The sequence below is a fragment of the Sardina pilchardus genome, chromosome 3 (assembly GCF_963854185.1).
Source record: "Sardina pilchardus chromosome 3, fSarPil1.1, whole genome shotgun sequence".
NCBI classification, from domain to species: domain Eukaryota; kingdom Metazoa; phylum Chordata; class Actinopteri; order Clupeiformes; family Clupeidae; genus Sardina; species Sardina pilchardus.
This window is the reverse complement of record NC_084996.1, coordinates 32676481-32700836: the sequence shown is the minus strand read 5'-3', so window position 1 is coordinate 32700836 and position 24356 is coordinate 32676481. Positions and strand designations below refer to the sequence as shown.

The 24356-nt window shown below is 43.7% G+C and overlaps 1 protein-coding gene across 1 annotated transcript in view; it reads right to left on the bottom strand.

The window, feature by feature from the left end:
• Positions 1–12132: 12132 nt before the first annotated feature.
• Positions 12133–24356, bottom strand: part of LOC134076242 (uncharacterized) — a 71050-nt gene continuing 58826 nt past the window's right edge. Inside the window, exons 2-6 of the mRNA XM_062531244.1 lie at positions 23637–23792; positions 23400–23516; positions 16454–16549; positions 12749–12896; positions 12133–12649 (exon numbers count right to left, since the gene is read on the bottom strand). Coding sequence (XP_062387228.1) covers positions 12541–12649; positions 12749–12896; positions 16454–16549; positions 23400–23516; positions 23637–23784 — 618 coding nt within the window. The 5' untranslated portion in view covers positions 23785–23792 and the 3' untranslated portion in view covers positions 12133–12540. The remainder of the gene's footprint in view (positions 12650–12748; positions 12897–16453; positions 16550–23399; positions 23517–23636; positions 23793–24356) is intronic.

Here is a 24356-nt window from a genome sequence, read left to right as displayed (position 1 = left end):
CCATAAAATATTACCTACCACATGCTGCCAAAGGACGTTACAGAGTTTTTCAACCTGCCCAGTGAAAATACTAAATATATTTCAAACATTTACATTTTTGATGTCTGTATTTGGAAACAAATTGAGAAATGCAATGCAATTTGCTGATAACAAAATTACAAACTAGAGAGAGGTGATCACACCTGGGCCCAGTTGTTCAAAAGTAATCTGGTCTTCCGGCTATCGGATTGGATCAAATATTGAAAATGGGTTGTTCAAAGGAAAAAAGGATCCTGCAATCGGATTGGATCACATAACCTAATCATGGTTTTGATATGAATGAAACCTTAATTTTGTGTTGTTCAAAATGTTTGTGTTGGATTGGAATACATTTGATCCAGAAAGTCAGAATTACTCTGATCCCAACAGAAAGGTGGATTTCAGGCACAAAATGTAATAGTAATAGGAGATGGAGTATGATTGTTTGTATCTATTTGTTTTGGATAAAATGAGAAATCTGACTGTTAAAAAGAAACTGACAGTGGAAGTGGGGTTTTGTATTGTTCTATTGTGGTGTTTTCGGTCTCTTTAAATAATACGATCAAAGCTACCCCAGGCCACCTACTGTATTCTAATTGTTGTTCCTTGCATAGCCACTAGACTAGGTTGTGATATGTAATTCCATTTAGAAACACAGGCTATCCGGATTTCATAGTCCTGAAAAAAATGTATCCTGACAAGGTTGGTCCAATCCTAAATTACTTTGAAAAACAGGCAGAAAAGAAACATGGATTACCTGATTCTGGACTGTAAAAATGGGATTTTCAAATCTGCTCTGATCAGGTTACATTTTTTTGAACAACTGGATCCTGGGATTACTTGGGGCTGTTGGCCCTCAACCATGAGTGTTGGACCTTGTAAATGTTGAATAGGGAAAGAAGACAAGTATGGAAACAAAATACTTAAAGGGAAGTTGCCCTGGACAAACCACTGCATCTGCCAAGGCATTCTTCCACTCACTTCCATCTATTCAAGGCTGAGCATCTTGGTAACGTTGTGGTCCGAGGCCATTTAGGAGCTGATGTACTAGCAACAATAGAACCAGAATTCAAAGTGCCAGTTATGTTTCTTTGAACCATGTCAAGAGCAACTTTACTTTTGGTTACCTTTAAATGTGTTACTTTTGCTTTTTCGCATTTTGCGTATAATACAATTTTCCTTGGGACATTTTTGTATCGTGCATATTGAGATTATTTGTATATTTCAATAAATTAGTATAAATATATCACAGACATGTATTGATGACTTGTCTGATGATAGACAGAGTCATGCCTTTTGGCCACAACATTTACATCTGATGAAATGATTATACAAAAGTATACTCTTATCATGTGATATTACTATATGCAAATTAGGGAAAAGTAATGTTTATTGTCAATGAATGAGTTCTTTATAATAACATGAGAGCAAAGAGAATATTAATGTTATTTTACCAAAGTAGTCTAGATGAGTATTCTGTACATCATTTTTAGAAGGTTAGTGCATATGCATATCATTTTATCAACTAATTTGCATATGAGGACAGATCTATGAATTATGAATTCATGACAATTCCATCTCTTTGTTTAAGAAATCCCAGAAATGTAGGATACAAGGATGTTCATTTGTCACATCTATCTATCTAACTATCTATTAATGCAGGGGTCGGCAACCCAAAATGTTCAAAGAGCCATATTGGACCAAAAAAACAAAAAACAAATCTGTCTGGAGCCGCAAAAAATTAAAAGCCTTATATAAGCCTTATATGAAGGCAACACAGGCTGTAAGAGTATATTAGCTATATTAGCCTAGGCCTACTATCAAAATGAATACGTAGGCCACAAGTCTAATCTTTTACTGTCTATGCTACACATACGTAATGAGCATTCATGAATAAATGTTTTTCCCTGCAGCGCATCCTGGAGAGAATGACACAACACGTAACTAGCCTACTCCGCTGTACGACATTTGGTGCTTTAAGTTTAACTTCATCTAATCGCCATCCGTGAATGGTTTTCCACGCTTTATTATCTCTTGGGTTGCAACAAAATTTCTCCAGAAGCACTGCAATTGCACTTTTTCTCTCAACCCGTTTTCAGACTAAATGTAGCCTGTACGGCCACCTGTTGTTCACATCACATTTAGTTCGCTGGGCAGATAATACTAATGAATGCGGCCGCTCTGTCAGCTGTGTATGCCTGACAGGGGAAGCGTGTAGTTTTTACATCGGGAGTAGCCTACACGGACATATGCATTCAGACAGGCTAAATGAGTTCTTTGCCCGGTTTGAAGCACCAGGGGAGGCGGCAACAAGAGAGACTGGACCTTCCCTCCTACCCAGTCAGCCACCTGTGGTCATCAGCTCAGCCGATACCAGGAGAGCCCTGACCAGGGTTAACCCACGGAAAGCGTCTGGCCCAGACAACATCCCAGGGAGGGCGCTAAAAGCTTGTGCCAGTGAGCTGACGGAGGTCCTTACGGACATATTTAACATCTCTCTCTCTCAAGCTATAGTACCCAGATGCTTCAAAACGTCTGTTATAGTTCTGGTGGCCAAGAAGGCTGCAGTGTCTTGTCTGAACGACTATCGTCCTGTAGCACTGACCTCAACTGTGATGAAGTGTTTTGAACGGCTAGTCAAACCACTCATCACATCCTGCCTGCCTGCCTCACTGGATCCACATCAGTTTGCCTATCGTCCAAACCGCTCCACTGAGGATGCCATATCTACCACCCTGCATACTACTCTCACCCATCTTGAACGGAGAAACACCTACGTCAGAATCCTATATGTTGATTTTAGCTCTGCGTTCAATACCATCATTCCACAGACACTGGTGGACAAACTTCTTCTTCTTGGCCTCAATCCCACTCTCTGTAACTGGATACTGGACTTCCTAACGGAGAGACCACAGTCTGTCCGTGTGGGAAAAAACACCTCAAAATCCATCACCCTGAGCACAGGTTCTCCCCAGGGGTGTGTGCTCAGCCCTCTGTTGTACACACTACTGACCCATGACTGTGTGCCGAGGCACAAGGACAATCTGATCGTCAAGTTTGCAGATGACACAACGATCGTGGGTCTCATTCATAGGAATGATGAGTCCAGGTACAGGGAGGAGGTCAACCTCTTTGAGAGCTGGTGTAGAGTGAACAATCTGGTGCTAAATGTGGATAAGACCAAGGAGATGATCATCGATTTCCGAAGATCTCAACCAAAGCACACACCCCTCTGCATCAGTGAACGGGAGGTGGACAGGGTAGAGAACATCAAGTTCCTGGGCCTCCAGATCTCTGACAATCTCTCATGGGCGAAGAACACTTCAGGGTTAGTGAAGAGGGCCCATCAGAGACTGTATTTCCTGAGGAAACTGAAACAGGCCTCACTTCATACCAACATCCTCACATCATTCTACAGGGGAGCAGTGGAGAGTGTATTGACCTATGCAGTCTCCACCTGGTTCTCCAGCTGCAGTGTGGCAGATAAGAAGGCCCTGCAGAGAGTTGTGAGGTCAGCGGAAAAGGTCATAGGAGTCTCGCTTCCCTCTGTCCAGGACCTCTTTCTGAGCCGCTGCAGAAATAGAGCTTTGAACATTGCAAAGGATCTTACACACCCTCTCAATGTCTTTCTTAAACTGCTTCCCTCCCAGAGGCGCTACCGGAGCATAACATGCACCACCACTAGGCTACTGAACAGCTTTTTGCCCCAAGCTGTCCGGCTGCTAAATATGGCTATGAAATGAGCAATTAGAATTAGGATATTTACATTTAGGGAAGTAATTGTATTTTTATACTTATTTTATACTATTTATATATATATATTTTTTAAGTGCAACTCAATACTAAGGTGGATATGTATGTGTGTGTAATGTGTATGAATGATGTATGGATCTTGGAGAAACGCTTTTTCGTTGTGTTTTTACCTTGGTAATGAACAGAATTAGCCTGGCTAACGCCTCCCACTTCTCAAATGAGACGTGGTCTGGCAACCAGACGTTCATTTTCTCGTATTTGAAAAAATGCCCAGATCCGTTCATTGGGCGCCACGGATGTCTATCAAATGCGCATAGCTCACCCAACTCGTTCGTATGCAACGCTAAGGGTTGCCGTAAATCCTTTGGCGTCGAATGTAGACGCAAGAGGGCAACGGAAACTTCTCGGATGTTCTGTGATTGGTTCGCCAACATCAGGCGAACATTAGGGCGTTAGTTTCCAGACTGGCTTAGCAGCGGGATTGAAATCACCGCGCAAGGCAGTATGGGAAAACCCAGGCTAGAACAGAATGACAATAAATCTAAATCTGAATCTGAATCTGAATCTGAATCTGTATGACGTCGTCAGGCTAGTGATTTGCACCCCCATGGTAAAAATTGAAAATGCAATGTAATATTGCTTTAATTGCCCCTATCTTCAGATGAGATGTTATGAACTGCACCATATTTCATGTGTATGATGAACCTGACACCCCCTGGGAATATGCCAAGTTTTGTGGAATTTCATCCATGGGGGGCTATAAAATAAATGGATTTATGTGAACATTCAGGACTGTATACACATCGGCCTGTAGATGGTGGTATTAACCCTCTGGAGTCTAAATCCCCCGCTGGGGATTTGAAAAACTGTTCCAAACACATATCTCAATCTCTGCTAGTTTTTGTCCTAGAAACATATAAGTGACACCATTAGACACCTTTAATGAACTAGTTTCCAAATATATATGTTTTATAAGATAATGGTTGCTCTGGGTGCTGGATGCTACGGTCATACACACACACACACACACACACACACACACAAACATGCAGGAACACACACACACACACAAACACAGACAAGCATAGGCACATACACACACACAAACACACACACACACACACACACACACACACACACACATAAATACACACACACAGACACATACCTACACACACACACGCACCAGCACACACATGTACATAACACATTACATAAACACATGCACAAACACGCCCACACGCATGCACACACACACCCTCACACACACGCACAGTACACACACACACACACCTTACACACACACACACACACACAGATGCACAGTGCAGTGATTGAAGTGTCATTCAGTTATTAACCTTCGTTAACTGCGGTAGAGGGCGGAGAAAGGCACTGTTGACCTGATTTGATAAATACGGCGCTAACATGTGTCAGAAGGTACGGTTTCTATGGATTAGTCATGGTGCTGATAATAGGTGCGTTTCATTTCTCGAAAATCTGCGCAGATCTGGCTTGATGTGATGCATGCTGGGTTAAACACAGTGCATACTGGGACAGACGAAATGCAAACTGGTTAGAAATCATGTCCAACTTCTTGCAGTCGCAGTGGGAGTTACCACCGTGACATCATGTCACATGTCCTAAAATATCGCGGGAGACATGCGTCTTAGTTAAATCAGCGCAGTTGTCTTCTAAGCGACTGCACAGGCTGAAACCCACCCCAATGACGTCAGTTCAGAGTTGTGATAGGGCCGTTTGGAAGGAATCTCCCTATGACGAGTAGGACAGGTGTCTCGTTCTGCCTCCTTACCAAAGACTCTAGAGCGGACCAAGACGGACCAGTCCAACAGCACTGTAACCAGCGTCTGGGACGATGCTGGAGCTTATCCCTGTGATCCATCTTGCTCTGTTCTAGAATCTTTGCTCCTTAGTTAGAATCTGCTAAAATGAACAGAAATCGAAGGGATACCTTCTTATTTGTGATTTCTGGAACAGCGGTAGGCTAGCCTTCTGAAAACGTGAGGACATTCTGCTATTGTATGCTGTTGGTTAAATATATACACACGGAAAACACTTGATATTTAATTAATTAATGTGCTACAATGCAGGCCTATAACTGTATGACAACAGTGGTTTATTTAAACACATCATATCAATTTATTTCGTCAGTCATCATGCTCATTTTAATGAGTAAAAATGAAAGTTATGCTATATTTAATACAAAATCCTGCAATATCTCCCGCGAGGTCTCCAGCGAGGTCTCCCGCGAGTGAATTCAGTCACATGGCATCTCAGGTGGACTGTCCGGGATCAGCTGCGTGTGATATTTGCTCCACCCAGTGCTTGAAGTGGGAAAAAATAAGTGCAGGAACTCTAATATTCCGACATTTGACATTTGTGCGGTGAAAAAAAATCCGTTTTAAGGATGTGTTGGTTCAAAAACTATTTTAATTTAATCATTCTTTCAAGCTATAGGCTACTTTTTTCTAATTCACAAATGGAATACTGAAAAACCATTAAAACAACATGAACCAGACCAGTGTGATAGCCTACTTAGGCCTAACAGACTGGGCTAAAGGCCCTAGAACCTTAAAGAAACTTTTGGGCTAAAGGCCCAGTTGAAGAAAATTGTGAAATAGGCTGTAGCCTACTTGTTACATTGATTTAATTAACAATATTAACAACTGGCCAAGAACAGAGATTCAAGATCAAAAATCAGAACAAGAGAGTAAAGTGACTGTAAGTGTTCTTTCTATTGCTATTTTGGGTCCTGAAATGGCATAGCATCTGCCATGGCTATACAGTATGACAAACACGGGGTCTGAATAGCCTACAACTTCTGATATGAAACATAAGTTATTTTGAAGTGGGGGAAATGCGGAGGTATGAAAAAATGCAGAAATTGTATGTGATTTAAAAAAAGAATTTCTTATGATTACCGCTAATTATACAGAGACATTCTATACGCCATTGGAATCAGTAGGATCTCCTGTTTATTGTGATATGTAGTTTGCCATAGGGCAGTTACGAAATCGTGAAATATTTCACAGAGAAGAATGGGTATGACGCAGAACTGAATGTGACATTCATTTTTGTATGTAACTGTAATTTTCAACGCTAATTATCTCGCGAACCGTTCATCATATAAACTAGCGGCTAACGCCATTGGAAAGGTCAGGTTCTGCAGTTTCATATGATATGCCTGTTATTTCTGTGCGAGAAATTCTTCGCGCAGCAATATGACCGAGAAGAATGGGTGCGGCCGCGGCCGAATGGTGCGTCTCTCGAAGAAGGCAGAGAGGGTCGGCCGGTCCGATGGTAATCTTCTCACAGGTAGGCTACCGGGCCGCGACCCATAGATTGAGAAACACTGATAGGGATAGGGCACTGTCGTAGCTCGTGGGTAATGTAGTCTTTCATCGGTCTTGTGATATTGTCTATTCTCGGGCCACTGTCGCTGCGTCGGATCATTTTCAGTAAGTACCGGAACGCAGAAAAAAGTGGCGGAACCCAAAAGACGAAAATACAGAAGTTCCGGAACTGCGTTCCGCTGCGTTCCGGCCCATTTCAAGCACTGGCTCCACCCGCTAAGACTCTGAAGCTCTCGTTGACGTATGAAGCCAGCCTAAAGCCTACCTTACATTAGGTGCATTCGAGTTCGGAAACGGCTGACTTCGGCTGACTGCATACGTCAACGAGAGCTTGAGTGTCACCGGGAGGGGCGAAAGTTTTAGGTGCAGATGGTCCCGAACACGATTTTGCAAATTTGACAGACGTGATTCGCGTGAGACCTCGTGGGAGATATCGCGGAATTTGTGTGCATTAAATACAGTATTTAACTTTCATTCTTACTCATTAAAATGAGCATGATGACTGACGAAATAAATTGATATGAAGTAGTTTAAATAAACCACTGTTGTCATACAGTTAACAGGCCTGCATTGTAGCACATTAATTAAATATCAAGTGTGATTTTCCGTGTACATGTAACCAACAGCATAAAATAGCAGAATATCAAAACCTTTTCAGTAGGATAGCCTACCGCTGTTCCAGAAATCACAAATAAGAAGGTATCCCTTCCATATCTGTTCATTTTAGTACATTCTAATGTAAGGGGCAAAGATTCTGCAACAGAACAAGATGGATCACTTTTGACAAGCTCAGGTGTCATCCCAGACGCTGGCTGTGCTGGTCCTAAAATGTTAACTGCATCCATCTTGCTCCGCTATAGAATCTTTGGTAAGCAGGCAGAACGAGACCCCTGTCATAATCGTCATGGGGAGATTCCTTCCAAACCTGTTCCAAAAGGACCTATCACGTCTTTGAACTGACGTCATGGGGTGGGATCCAGCCGGTTGTAGGCGTTTCAAACTAGATGCGGAGAATTGCGCAAAGTGACTGTTCGCGTCTTCATCCCGCGAGTTTTGAGTGACGTGACAAGGTCGCATTTTTGTGACATGATCATAACTTTTCTTCAAGTCGAACAACACGTCTAACCAGCATGCACTGCATATGACTCAAATTACGTTTCGACTGCATGCGTTTGCAGCCGACTTGACATGTCGAGTGCACCTAATGACAGACTTTGCAAAGATTTGGAAAAGATTTTTGAAAGACTACTGTCTCAGACCCTCTCACATCTAAAGACAATTCATTGAGTTTCTAGTCACAGTCTAGTCACAGGCCAGTCTCAGATTAGGATTTTGCAAAGACTGTGGGTCACTATTTACAAGACTGCTGCTAGATTCCTTCAAATTATTTCCATCGTGCAATAGGCTACACGTCATCATTAACAGGAACTCACATGATAGCCTACTCATATCAAAGTCATTTTTTCGCGTTTCTGCAGCATTGTTTGATGTGTGACATCACTAACAGATATAGAGTTGTTCTGTCACGTAGAACAGCCGTCTAATAAATTATAAGAAATGAAATAACAAATAATCATATAGGCTACAGCTGTCGCCTATTTTGCCCCTTCCTTTCATGTTCGACCGCGGTTACTATTGGTTTTTAATGTTCACGTCACTATTTACATGAGCCACGACTGAAAAGACTTCCGATAATATCAAACATGTTTGATATTGTCGTAACGGCAAAACTAGAAAAAGACTGCCTCCGACGGATTTAAAACCGCTAAGATTGGCACCTTACACTAAACGATTTAGATGACGGGAGCGCGCTGCGATTCTAGTACATTTTGGAAATGTAGTCGCCGACTGTTAAAACAGGTCAAAATCGTGCAATGTAAGCCAGCCTTAAGTCAGCCACAGCTCATCGCAAACGAGCCTAATGTTGCGCTCGCAAATGTACGTACATCTGGCCCTGGATTTCTTAAAAGTGCTTTGCCCACTCCTGCAGTATCTGCCACTCCCTGCTCTGGATTAACCTGACTCTTGCCAGATAGTTCGCTGAGCTTCACACAAGGATCTGGGACTTCTCGATAGGAGATGTATTTCTGAAGGCGGGGCCTTGTAAAAAAATCCTTGCATGTGATTTGATAAACCACTTGTCAGTTATATTGAATGACGTGCTAGGCTACTTCAAGCTCTTGCCAAATCCGGTCGGTGCCTCCATTGTTGTTTGAATCAGACAGTGGCTATGTCCAGAAGTCAAGCGTGCACGCTGGGCAGTGTGCATTTTCCGGAAGTTACGTCAGAATAGACTGTCCGAAAGTCAAGCGCTCTCACTAGTGGGTACTTCGTTTGGCGTGATTTCCAAGCGTGCATCGATGCATCTTTTTTGCCCTCAGGTATCCCATAATCCAGTGTTTCTCAAACTATGGGCCGCGGACCGGTACCGGGCCGCGAGAAGATTACCATCGGGCCGCCGGCCGACCCTCTCTGCCGCCTTCAAGACGCACCATGCGGCCGCTGCCGCACCCGTTCTTCTCGGTCATATTGGCACGAGATATCTTCACACAGAAATAACAGGCATATCATATGAAACTGCATAACCTGGCCTTTCTAATGACGCTAGCCACTAGTTTCTACGACGAACGATTCGCGAGATAATTAGCGTTGAAAATTACATACAAAAATAAAATGTCACACTCAGTTCTGCGTCATACAGATTCTTCTCTGTGAAATATCTCATGATTTCGGAACTGCCCTATGGCAAACTGCATATCAAAATAAACAGGAGATCCTACTGATTCCAATGGCATATAGAATGTGTCTGTATAATTAGCGGTAATCACGAAAAATCCGTTTTTGAAATCACATTAAATTTCTGCCTTTTTTCATACCTCCCCATTTCCCCCACTTCAAAATAATGTGTTTTTCATAACAGAAGTTTTCAGACCCATGTTTATGATATGGCAGATGCTTGATATGCCATTTCAGGACCCAAAATGGCAATAGATTGAAATGTTATACGTAGGCCTACTACTAGTAATAATAATAGCCTAATAATAGTGATAAATTATCTATCTATCAGGCTTGTGCAAAATTCAGAATTGAATTGAGAATGACTCCTACATTCCAATTCAATTCTAGGGTTTGAATTTAATTGAATTGAGGTCAAAAACAGGATGTAGAATTACAATTCAAATTTGAATTAAAGAAGAATTGAAATTCAAAGAAATTCATATACATAATTTAAGGGTAGTGTTGAACAATTAAGTTTCACAAAATGTCAGATATGATCGCAACAAACACACAATTTATTGAAAACAGTAATCAATTACATTTCCAAAGTGACCTTCCCAAAACTGAATGCAGATTCAACACATTCTTCCTGTTATGTGACTGTGGAATTGTCTTGAATTGCCATGAATTGAATTCCACTTCCTGTCATTCCAATTCAAGTTAAAATTCAACTTCCTGTGGGGTGGGGCCAATTCGATTCCAATTCCAATTCATGAATTGAATTCTAAAATTCGGAATTGTGCACAAGCCTGCTATCTAAAGGCGTGCATGGTGGCGGGCGGTGGAAGTTGGGGGCATGGGCGGGTGTTCAGAGGGTGTGCAGACGCCTATGCAGGGCCTTGGAACACCAAGGCCTAACATCACAGGGCCCCAGAGCAAAGAAGTTTGAGAAACCCTGCCATAATCCATTGCGCAGCGCAGGTCAAGCTCCACACGTCATGCAAATCGTCAACACAGGTGACGCCAACTAGTTAGTGCTGTCCAAATGTAGGTAGGGACGCATACTGAGGAGCAAGCTAACTAATACGCTACTGGGAAGAAGGTACTACCCAGCGTGCACGCTTGACTTCTGGACATAGCCAGTCACTTCGGCGCTACGTCACATCTATGAAATCCCCGCCGGCGATCCTGATTGGTTCATTATTTTTTGCTCCCTTGAAGGAGTTTGCATTGCCCTCGAGCCCAGACCCTTGTGTGGAGCTCAGCGAAATGCCTCTGGTGGAGCATGGCGGAACTACAAGGGTCTGGCGAGAGTCACCCCGCACTCACACTGTCTTCGTCCGTTGACTGATCTCGGAGGTTGTGTCTGCCGTATGTGTATTTGCATACACACGATCTGATTGGCTGACGGATCCGTCGCTGCCTGAAAAGTTGAACATTTCTTGACGGAGGCAACGGAGCTGAAGGAACGGACGGACCCACAATGCATTTCGAGTCCGCCCCATACAAAGTGAATGAGATCCGTTGACGGACGGAGACAGTGTGAACGCGGGGTCAGGCTAGCTCTGGATACAATAATTAAACATATATTCCGCTTGTTAAAAATTGCAAATATGTCAAATAAAAGTGAATTTATATCACTATACAGTATTTCAAATATATATCAGAATATGTTCTTATAGGCTGTCTGAAAGACAAATGTATTGTAATATATTCAACATATATTTCAGACACCCAAAAATATATTTTAATATATTTCTTTTGTGTATGGGAAGGTCCTTGGGCTTGCCGCCTCTTGTGATCAAGTCAGCAATGTTTTATGGACCACAAATGCTGGACTTGTGAGTTGCTTTGGGTTTCTTCAATAAAATTTGCTCTACTAGTTGGGGGTCCCATTACACATTCAGCATACTGGAAGGGTCAGATAAAATCTTCTTGCCCTGCCACATAGTTATTGCTCAACAATGTCTTGTGTCTCTTTTCTCTAGATTGCCATTTAGAACAGTCTATAAGATGAATTATGTTTATTATTACATTAGAACTATAATTATAGTTTTATTTAATTAGCAAAAATATATATTTAAGACATTTCTAAAAAAAATTCTTCAAAAAACAACGGTTTGAACAGTTGAAAATGTACCATATATTTTCTAATAGTTGGGGGGGAAGCAAACATCAGTGATGGTTGCACACTGTCAATAAACCATTTATTATGTATTATCTTTCATGTAATTCTCATTTACATTGAATGTTTTTTATATAAAGCTTATACACTGTATGATATAGATTCATGTAGGCAGGCACATGCACAACTGACTAAGAGGAATATTGTAGGTTTTATAATCTTGATTAAGATTTTGCAGACAAAACTCTTATTGTTAAACACTTTCAGAGGCAACAATGAATCTTTTCATAACCACACAGCCATTCTGCAGGTCAGCCATTAAAGGCTTCTATACCAGCCAACTCCTGCTGGTAAGTGAATTATCAAGCTCCATCAGAATAAGGTTTCCAGTCCCTCTTTGAGATTAGGACAGAAGACAGAATGACCTGCTCCTTTTCACTTCAGATATCCTGTCAACCCTTGCCTTCTTTTAGGGTTGTGTAAGAGCAGCACTCTCATCCATATCAGTTCCTTCAGAGAAATGTTCCATGTGGCTCTTGGTTGGGCCTCGATGCCTCATAATTTTTTCACAGTGTGAATGAAACTACGGCACTTTGGACACTTGTGATTCACATCTTTAAAATTGTTGATGCAAAAAGGAAGTAGACAGCACCCGGCCACACAACTAGACAAAGCGAGAAAAAGACATGATTATGATAACTGATTATGATTCGAAATTAAAATGCCTCCAAGCAACTGAAAACAAGGCATTCATTTAACTTACCCAACCAGAAAACTCATTGCACACACCAGCCAAACAACAGGACCCACTGTATGGGTGATTTCTGTGGTCACAAATGCGTGGCAGTATGGACACTGTGTTTTAGCAGGGTATGGAGGTAGTTCTTCTACATCCGTGATGACTTTGGGGGCTGCATTAAATATATACAGTTGGCTTTATTGTTATCTTTATGAGTCAACATTTATAATATGAGTACCTCCTTACGTACTGTAGTCATGTACATTAAATGGAGTAGAAGAGATCACTGAATCACTTTTGTTGCTAGTTGTAATTTGCATTTACATTTATTATTTTGGCTAATGCATTTATCCAAAGTGACTTACAGCAATATCATTTTAAAAGTAATTAACATCTAAGCTATAGAGATACAGCTACAGCAATAGAATAACATTTAAGCATTTTAACATCTAAGCTACAGAGATACAGCTACAGCAATAGAATAACATTTAAGCATTTTAACATCTAAGCAACAGAGATACAGCTACAGCAATAGAATAACATTTAAGCATTTTAACATCTAAGCTACAGAGATACAGCTACAGCAATAGAATGCCATTTAAGCTACAGTGCAAAGGAGACTAAACACTAGAAGCGCCAAGCGCCGGTCATTTGACCGCTAAAGGCTGGCTTACATTGCACGATTTTGGCCTGTTTTAACAGTCGGCGACTAAATTTCCAAAATCTTGGGAGTTGTACTAGAATCGCAGCGCGCTCCCGCCATCTAAATCGTTTAGTGTAAGGTGCCAATCTTAGCGGTTTTAAGTCCGTCGGAGGCAGTCTTTTTCTAGTTTTGCCGTTACGACAATATCAAACATGTTTGATATTATCGGAAGTCTTTTCAGTCGTGGCTCATGCAAATAGTGACGTGAACATTAAAAACCAATAGGGAGGGAAAGTAATCTCATCGCCATCTGGTGGTTGCGTTCCTAGAGGCTAGCGGGAGTGGATGGGATTTTCTTTTAGAAAAAATATATCTTGGCCCACGATCGGAAGTTAGTTAAATGCCTTCAATATGCTATCCATGTAGGTCAGCTCTATTGCTTCTAGTGGTCATACTTTATTTTTTTTTTAATTGTTTTGAGTTTGTTTGTAACATGGTGATAACGAACTACAGTAGCTAGCTACAGTAGCATTTGACGTCACCAGTTTGGGCGCTCCATCTCCAACTGATCAAAACGGCAATTTGCTTAACTTGCTTATCATATTTTTGTAATAACAGAGAGCGATGTAAACCGCGTGGTAATTACCTTTATATTGGGATAACTTGTGTTGTGCTCCTACTCACACAAGAGCTGGCAGTAAGTGTGATTGTCTAACTAACCAACTAGCTAACAGGCTAATAAACAAACCATGCTAGGTGAGTAACGTCGTCGAAGGGTGTCACGTCACTTGAAGTTGTAGTCCATTTATGAAATGAAACGAGCAATTACGGTTTTTTTTAAATAAGGCGAAATAGGGTCTGATATTTTCACAGTTAGTAGATTATTACAGTATGCCGACTGAAAAATATTTTTGGTGGATAAGATCGCTGGTATAGCTGCGTAGTATTTTTTTTGAAAAGTCCGTCTATGGGACTTAACATTGGAGCTACTCTTCGATAGGAACGCAACCACTTGGGGCGCTGGTTTTCACTTTCCCTCCCTATAGTAACCTTGCGCGAACATGAAACAGGAAGGGGCAAAATAAGCGACAGCTGTAGCCTATATGATTATTTGTTATTTCATTTCTTATAATTTATTAGTCGGCTGTTCTACGTGAACAACTCTATATCTGTTAGTGATGTCACACATCAAACAATGCTGCAGAAACGCGAAAAAATGATTTTGATATGAGTAGGCTATCATGTGAGTTCCTGTTAATGATGACGTGTAGCCTAGTGCACAATGGAAATAATTTGAAGGAATCTAGCAGCAGTCTTGTAAATAGTGACCCACAGTCTTTGCAAAATCCTAATCTGAGACTGGCCTGTGACTAGAAGGTGACTAAAAACTCAATGAATTGTCTTTAGATGTGAGAGGGTCTGAGACTGTAGTCCTTCAAAAATCTTTTCCAAATCTTTGCAAAGTCTGTCAATGTAAGGTAGGCTTTAGTGGTGGTGGAGTGTTCCTTTAAAGTTGCAGTTTGTAAATCTGGCAGATTGAGGGGATTTACCCAGCATTTTGAATGTATACAACTCTCATGCCCCTCCCCACTACCACTGAGCACCTTCCCATCGAGTCTGCGCTTGTTAGTGACTGTGCACCAACTATGATTTACAGTCAGATCTGCCAGATCATACAGCCCTGCACATTAGGCGTTTTTCCACCAAGAACGAACCTGGTGTTGAACTGGTGCCTTTCAGAATTCTTTGAACCGTGGTGCTATCTAGTGAACCAGCCCACATTTACACAGTTCTGAACCGAACCAAGGATGCGTCATCAACAATGGGTGGTGCATGCAAAAGCAAAAGTTAATGAGATGCATAAACGGGAGAGTGATATGACCAGTTCTCCCGTAAAAAACGGCAGAAACTAGCTGTTTAAAATGCTAGTCAACGTCAGCAGTGCAATGCTAGTTAAATCGTTTTGTTTGCTCATAGCAACAGTTAATATGGACGGAAAAATCATGCTTTTAGCCTTTTCCCCTCTGAATTGCGCAATGACACGCCCACTCCGGTTCGCAGGAAAAACCAAGTATTTTTTGGTTCGACTTCCGAACCAAGGTGCCACGTTCCGAACCGGATTTTGTTTGGTGGAAACACGACGAACAGTTCAAATGTTGGTTCGGGAACGGGAACGGAGCCGGTTCTTTGTCGGTGGAAAAAGGCCCTATTGGACCAGAAGAACCGGGAGCAGTTGATTTTTGCTAATTTTTGCCCTGATGTCCACTGTCCACTCATATACTCGGCTGTACCTCTAGCATTGGCTTGCCTGTACTTCCCTTGCCACCACAGGTTAGGCTACTTGTTGCTATAGTTTAGGCCTATTACACTTATATGTCTGGTGTCCTCACACTGTGTACAGCTTTGCCTACTTATGGTTCTGGCCTGTTTATTTTCTTTATTTCCATTTCACTCTCATAGGAGAGTTGACTGCATGTGCTTGTGTGTGTTTGCAACTGAGGTTGGGGTGCATTGTGTATACAATATGTGTTTGTGGTTGGGGTGCATGTACTTGTGTGTGCAGTTGGGGTGCTTGTGTATGTGTGTTTGCGGTTGGGGTGCTTGCGTATGTGGATTTGCGGTTGGGGTGCATGTACTTGTGTGTGCAGTTGTGGTGCTTGTGTATGTGTGTTTGCGGTTGGGGTGCTTGCGCATGTGGATTTGCGGTTGGGGTGCATGTACTTGTGTGTGCAGTTGGGGTGCTTGTGTATGTCTGCAGGGACCGCCCACCTAGCTGTGCATGCCTGACAGTGACAGCGGAAGAGTATCGTTTTTACACCGGGAGTACGGAGAACGCTATATAGCTTATGTGGAACACAGGAGTGGTTTGACCTAGAGCAGTGGGTTGGTGGTGGAACCCTTCACTCAATGGTCCTTTACTTTGTGCACATCCAGTGTTGTGCTTTCTTTTCCTTTTTTGTATTTTGATCTTGCGGTGTGGTTTTGGACCCCTCTCCCCTCTCGTCCATCTCCCCCTGCTGTGGTAAGCTACAGCCTACTGCTTTGCCAACACCTCAATGTATGCGTGAAAGAAGAACAAAACTTACCCGGGACATCAGGTGGGGTCTCTATATAACATATTCCAAAATCTTCTTTTGCAGTTTTCATGGGGTCTGGCGAGTGACTGATGTCATGGGATGAACCTTAACATGGAACAGGGCAACAACAAGTTTAGGCCTAAAGTTTATTTCTGAAACTGAAAATGTCATTAGTACACACACACACAGACTAAAATAAACTACAGATAGTTCATTCTCTGTATAGTGTTAGATTGTAATCATGTAGTTGACTGACTGTCCACTCTGACTCTGGAAGTAAATATCCTATTCATTTTCTCCACTGAGAATTTGATTAAGTTATAATACTGTAGCATCCCACCAAGAGTCAGGGTTTAATTAACTGCTTTATGAACAGACTGTCTCACAAGCTTTAGAACAGCGTGGCCCAAGTCTGGTGCAGAACCCACAAGCTCTCAAACTTCCTCATACCTGTAGCCTATTCCTCGACCCTAAGGAAATAACAATTACACACAACACATTTTAAACTTTAAACAAAGCCACTCGTCTGCCACGTGGAGGCAGCTGTACTCTGTATACAACCTCCTCTAGTCGTTCCAACACTCTACAGGGCACCCAGTCACTGTCCAGCTTAGGGCAACAACCTTTTTTTCTCTGTGGTCTGTAGACCCAAACCAGCTCTCCCGGTTCCAGGTGGCGGCCCTTGTGGTGTGGATCGTAGTTTCTACGTTGTCTCGCCCCTGCACTCTGCAGCTGCACACGTGCAAAGTCATGGGCTGTCTCTATGCGGTCCTGCAGTTCCCTGGCATATTCCCGTCCTGGGGGCACAACTGGGGTGTCAGGAGGGAGGCCAAAGGCCATGGCTGGTGGGGTGCGGAGCTCTCTGCCCAGCATGAGCAGGGCTGGCATGCAGGCTGTAGATTCTTGGACAGCAGACCGACAGGCCATCAGCACGAGCGGGAGGCGCTTGTCCCAGTCGCGTTGATGTTTAGCGGTGATGATGGCCAGCTGCTGGATCAGGGTCCTGTTGAAGCGTTCTACTAAGCCATCGCTCTGGAGCTGGGCATGGGAATGGGCCCTTCTTTGCCATGCAGCTGTCACACCGCCTGCAGTCCTACGTCCTCTACATCCCTCCTGAACTACCCCCAGTAAAAGCTCTGTCGAAGGCGACGGAGAGTTTTGGTGACCCTGAAGTGGCCGGCCCCCGTGGCCCCATGCACCGCCTTCAGCATGGTCAGTCTCTCTGCTCTGGGGACCACCAACTGCCACCTCAGTTCTCCCGTCGCTGGGTCCTTCCAGGCCTACTGTATCACCCTATCAGTGAGCCGCAGGGCCTGGAACTTTGCCCACAGCCCTTTTGTTGCTGTGGAGAGCGGTGCCACCTCCTCCCAAGGCGGCCTCGTTTGCATCTCGACCCACTGGAGCACTGGCTGTATGTCCATAACGGCCTCCTGCTATTGTCTCCACTGCGTTGCTGAGATTTCGGTGAGCTCGCAGCACACTGCCACCGTTGGCTGGCTGACAGTGGCTGCCTCCTGACCCTGTAGCTCCCTGTCTCGTGTCTCTTCCCGGTCGCAGTGGCTACAACCCTCCTCAGCGCAGGGTCAGCGGGACAGGGCATCGGCGTTGGAGTGGCGGGCTCCCACTCTATGCACCAGTTTAAAGTCATAAGACTGTAGCTCTTCCATCCAGCGAACCTGGCCCTCCGGCCCTTTAAAGGACATGTGCCACGGGAGGGCGGAGTGGTCCGTCCTGACAGTGAACGGTAGCCCACAGAGGTAGTATTTAAAGTGGCGGATGGACGATAACACAGCTAGGAGTTCTCTGCGTGTGACACAGTAGCGGCGTTCGTGTTTGTTAAAGGAACCGTATGTAGGATTTTGGCCAAAACGAGTACTGCAATTACTTTCAAAATACTGTAGCGCGGTGTATCGCCTCCCCCTCCCCTCTGAGTCGCGGTTGCCAGCTAGCTGCAGCAGGAACTTAGGCTTTCAATGGCAAGTGCTGTTTTCCTCAGCATAATGACAGAGAAACGAACTCTGATAATACATTGCCAACGTTAGCAATGACTACTAGCTGTTTTAATTTCCCAAACAATTCCTTAGCCTACCTTTTCAATTCAATGACCCACCTCCTCCATATGGCCAACATAACGTTACTTTTCACGAACATGCATAACTTTGTTCAACTGTCATGAATAGGCTATTTGAAATGTCCATTTAGCCTACAAGTAAGTTAGCCAAACTGATGAATCTTTACCTGTCCAGGAGCAAATTATCAACACTGACGTCTGTCTTCTAATTCTTCTCCGTTTTCAGCTGTATCAATCTCCTAAATCCTTGTTTTATTTCAACATATTTCTGATTCATAACAAGGTCTTTTAGGTTCCATAACGTTAGACATTTTTTATCTGACACGTTTGTAGCGGCAGCTGTCTATGGTGGTAAATAGCATAGCTGGCAACCCGGATGGCGAAATACTACTGACTTTGTGATTCGTATATAAGTGTAGGGCGGCGCATCAAACCAAAACACAACATAACAACATCAACATCAGTTGAGGGCTGCAACTTCACTTTTAAATTACAATATCTTGGCCGGACTACTGTTGTCAGTGATATAAGTATTTGAAATTAGCATGATTTCTAAATGTCTAGTGACATATCAGGGCCATTTTATGATTAATTGAAATACATTTCCTACATACGGTTCCTTTAAAAGTCTTACTGTAATACATCACCACTCTCTCACCCTCTGGGCTTAGCTGTGCCAGCACCCCGCCCACTCCCTGGCACTCGTGTCACAGTCCAGAATGAACGGGAGGGAGGGGTCAGCTGGAGCCAACACAGGAGCCTCCCCCAGTGCCTTCTGTAGTGAGGTGAACGCTGTCTGACACTCGCTGGTCCACACAAAGTCTTGGTCTTTGTGCAGTAGCCTGAACAGCGGTGCAGCCACACAGGAGAACCCCCTCACGAACCTCCTGTAATAAGAGGCTAAGCCCAGGAAGCTTTTCAGCTGTTGCTGGTCCGTTGGTGTGGGCCAGTCTCTGACCGGTCGCACCTTTTCATCCGCTGTGCCGATGCCATCTCTGCCCAGCCTGTGCCCAAGGAATGACACCTCTATTTGCATGAAGTGGCACTTCTCTGGGTGGAGTTTGAGGCCCGCTGCTGCTATGCACTCCAAAACACGCCGCAGAAACTGGAGAGCTGCCTGGAAAGTGGGACCGTGGGCGAGAATATCATCCAGGTACACCACACACTCACGCCGAGAGACTCCTGACAGCACTTTGTCCATCAGTCTTTCAAATGAGGCTGGTGAATTGCACAGGCCAAATGGTAGGACTGTGAACTGCCAGTGGCCACGGTTTGTGCAGACTTAGGTTTGGCAGAGGGAGAGAGAGGCACCTGCCAGTATCCAGACCTCAGGTCCAGCGATGTGAACCAGGCTGACCCCGCTACTTGGTCCAGGGCTTCATCGACCCGTGGAAGGGGGTAGTCCTTCCTTGTCACCCCATTGAGCCATCTGTAGTCCACACAGAACCTCCACTGACCGTTCTTTGGGACCATGACGACAGGGGCGGCACACGGGCTGTCAGACGGTTCCATGATGCCTGCCTGCTGCATCTCCCATAACACCTTGTCTGCGGCTTCCTGGCGTGCCAGTGGGAGGCGACGTGGGCGTAATTTGATAGGCGGGCTGTCACCCGTATCTATATCGTGCTGTATTAAGTGTGTGCACCCCAGGTCATCTTCTTTAAATGCAAAAATTTCCTTGAAATGTAGCAATAGTTGCCACAATTCTTCACTCTGTTGGGGGTCTAAATGAGAACAGTTCTGTCGCCATATGCCCCGTACTGCCGACACGACACTTCCCTCCTCCGCTTGGGGTAGCTGGGCTGTTAATTGGTCAGAGGCCCGGCTCTTAGGGGTCTGTACGGCGTGTGCAGGCTGTGGCGAAGTCGGGGCGGCTAGGTGAGGCGAGGGGGGTAGTTGGGGTGGTGGCTGGCGTGTTCTGAGCAGCGGGGGCTGTAATGTGCCTCTGCTGTGCTGTGAGTGGGGGGTTGGGGGACTACGGGGGTCATTGATGACTTCAGTGGTGTTTGCTGACACAGTAGTTACCTGGGGTGTTCCGGGGGGGGGAACACCCCAGGTAACTACTGTGTCAGCAAACACCACTGAAAAAATTCCACTGCAAAATTCAAACCTCGTTATCACTTGGCACTATTTTTCTCGATTCCTATCACTGCGTGCTACTGACAGCTGGACAACGTTTTTGTGCTGCAAATATATCACTCTTTTGAACGCATATGGTTTTGAGAAGAAAAACACTTTACTTTCGTGACCCCAGCAACTTGCCGGACTACTTTCTTCAGCATCAAAAACGATCAAAAACCGTCTGGATCTCGGCTCACAGGACGCTGTCGGGGGGTAAGTCAGTGCTGATGCACAACGTTGCTGACAGGGAACCCATATAACTTCGTGTCTTAAAACCCAAACTATCCCTTTAAGAACGTGATTGAATATGATGCACGGCATGAGATGTTAGGAGTTCCACGGTTTTTCTGGCTGTGTTGGTCATGTCAATTGTATGAGTATGAACTGTGCTGTTTGTTACAATAAACATTCGAACATTAACTGGAAGACAAGACTTTCTTTTATAAAACCACGCTTCAGACCATGGGACTCCTATTAGATAAGTTTTGTTTATTGGAACCGGACCTACAATGACTTTCTCTTCAGCATTGTATAGCTAAACGTTAAAACGAGGCAGATATGACATTGCAACAATGTTTACCAATGTAACGTTGCAAAGATTATGCAGACTGTTACGATGGACGGACACACGTTCACACACACACATTAGCCTGTCGAAATCATACGCCAGACGGGTCTTTCTACATGGGTTTAGTTATTGGGCTATAATTAATGAGACCACACTTTTGTTACAATTGAAGACGCTAGCTCCGCTTTGCAGGCTACTTTGTAATGATTTTCTGTTTCCAGCGTTTCTTATCTTTTTCATCGATGTTGTTAAAAGAAAGAAAGATGGCCCCAGCCGTGGCGCAACACGCCGGTGACCCGGGTTCGATTCCCGCCCCGTGGTCCTTTCCGGATCCCACCCCAGCTCTTTCTCCTGCTCGCTTCCTGTCATTCTCTACTGTCCTGTCCAATTAAAGGCATAAAAAGCCCAAAAAATAACCTTTAAAAAAAATTAAAAAAAAGAAAGAAAGATGCTTTAGGGCGCCCTCCAACCAATTGGCGCCCTAGGCGGTCGCCTTGGTTGCCTGTAGGAAGAATCGGCCCTGATGCACCTTTTGCCGCGGCAATCACGAAGACATCCCGTAGGCTGTCAAGCCGATTGTTTTCGAGGCTAAGGCAATGTACCCAAACAACCCGCATTTCAACTGCATTTAGGGGGGACTTCTCCCATTCGCGCGTAAATCGCGCGTAAGTTTTTTTTTTAAGCATTTCTGTTGCGCGCCTCTCTGTTAAGTGGATTCTCCCATCTCCGCTTCTGTCACACCCACACCGCGCAAATTCGGAATCAAGGCAGGCTTATGAAAGAGGCGTGATTTATTTAAAAAAAGAACCAGACTAATCTACCACCTCCTTAATTTAGGTTGATATGAAAACGTGGAACGTGGACTTTCTCATTGACCTTCTGAATGCCATTTAAATCCAGAAAGAACACCAACCAGTCTTTGATTTTGAAAACGTATGCAAGGTGAACTGAATAAAGAACTGCCTACAGTAAAATGGTGTGTCATCACATAGCTTAACAAAGAAATTACTTCGCGAAATTTCACTTTTGCTTTGACGTTTGTTTATAGAGTCAAGACGTGCTTGAGGTGTGTAGATTTATAATTCAAAAACTCACGGTTGACAAAAAGGTTTCGCTGTCAGCTGCCTCGCATAATATCAATTTAACTATGCTTAGACATATGTAGACTGACATCTGCAGCTTCGAACACAGTAGAGAGACTGACATAACCAGTTCAATCTCCATTACAAACGAATTAAAAGACGAGAGGATAAACTATATAGTGCAGACGTCTGTGCAAATGTATGGATGTCTTCAGTGAAGTTGCAAAGAAACGGGCAGAGTCGAACGAAGTATGCTATGGGATTATGACTTCTCGTCAAGTTAAAACTGAAGATACATAATCGGTAAGATCCAATACTGAAAGTGGCCTATGAAGCCAGTGAAGGTAATGGCGCGAAATATGCCACCGTGTGACACTGTAATGCGGAAAACGAAGCTGTATCAGCTTATAAGCATCACATTTGATACTGTAATGTCAATTTGTAAATTCCGTGTTGCCTACATGTATTTAGAACTAGGCCTTCTGCCGACATGAGCAATATGCTGTTTCACCTTGTAGTGGCGCTCGACCTTATTCCAGCCCTCCAGAGTGCGTAGCAGGAAAAGTTGCTTAAGCCATGGCAGAATGCGCGCAAGAGTTGTATATATAAGAAACGCCCAGATTTTGGGGTTGTTCCACCCAAAACGCGCAACTCTCTCTACCACGCGTAAATGGTCGACTTAAGTGGATGGCAGAATCCGCTTAGAGGAAAATGCGCGTAGTTGCACGTTTTTTTTTGGACTTACGCACCCTTACGCGCATGGGAGAATTCCCCCCTACGTGAAATGTTTGCAATTGTGATGTGATCTATGAAACCCATCGCATGGTGCACTCAACTGGTGCACTTGATTTTTGCTCCGTTTCAACTCTCCCTTGTGAAATTTCACCAGTTTAAGATTATGATATTTATCCTAGCAACATTCTTGACACTGTCCCCTAGCAAAATCCTGGATACCATCCTCAAAAAATTGTGGATGTTGCTAGGATGGTATCAGAATCATACTTGGTATAATTGCACCATGCAGGGTTTCCCAGATTGCATCACAATTGTGGCAAATGAAATAATTTGCCCTCATTTTCCAACAGACATGATAAATGGTAAAATGTGATATACCTGTCCTTTGCTGTGTTAGATTAGGCCTTTCTTGTTTTTCCAAAAGGTCTTTCTTCTTCACAGATAGAATATCCAATTCCTTTTGAATGGCCTCGATTTCTGCTTCCCCCCTCATGTCTGTTCAAAGTGTGACAATGAAAGTGAGAAATAATGGAAATATTTACAATCTGTCCTTTTTCAAATATTTTCAGCAATTTCCATCGCTATTTTACTTCTGACAAACAGACTGTATCTTACCTGTCATCCCTGGGTCTGTTTGATGTCTAAAATCTCTCAACATGGTCAGAATAATGTATCGGTCATGTAGTTGCTGTCTCCTGATTGACAAGTAGTTCAACTTCTCTGCTATTGTCTCCATCTCCAACTCATCAGATGATCTTTGCATGTTGTGGCCTACGAAAACAGTTTGTAAATGGATATTCAACAATAGTTGTAGCCTGATAAACCAGCCTAAATGGATTGGATGTCTAATTTAGTCTGGCCCCGATGAATGGATACAACGGAACATTGTTGATGAGCACAACCCGTTGTCTTTCAAACCGTGTCTGTGCCTAATAGGCCAACGCTCCCTCAAAACCCCGCCCCAGAGCCCTCTGCCCCGCCCGCGTTGATTCAAAACACATCTCTGCGTTGTGATTGGTTTAGTTGCCATCTGCCAGATTCAGGGCAGTGTTTTCAAAATGTTCAATGGTCCGAGGCCAGACCCAAATGCAGGCAAAACATTTTGCCGTCCAGCAGTTGGCGCTGGTTTTCCAGGCTACAATAGTTGTACATTCTTGTCAAATAACAGAATTAATACGATTGACTAATGATGATAACACATAAACGTAGGTCTGTTTCACGTACAGAAAATGTTATGTATTAGTTATCACCTGTAGGCAGTAGTCGAGTTGTTAAAAAATGGCAGGGGGGATGGTGGATTTTAAAATGCACATCTGGGTATTAGTCTTGCAGGGG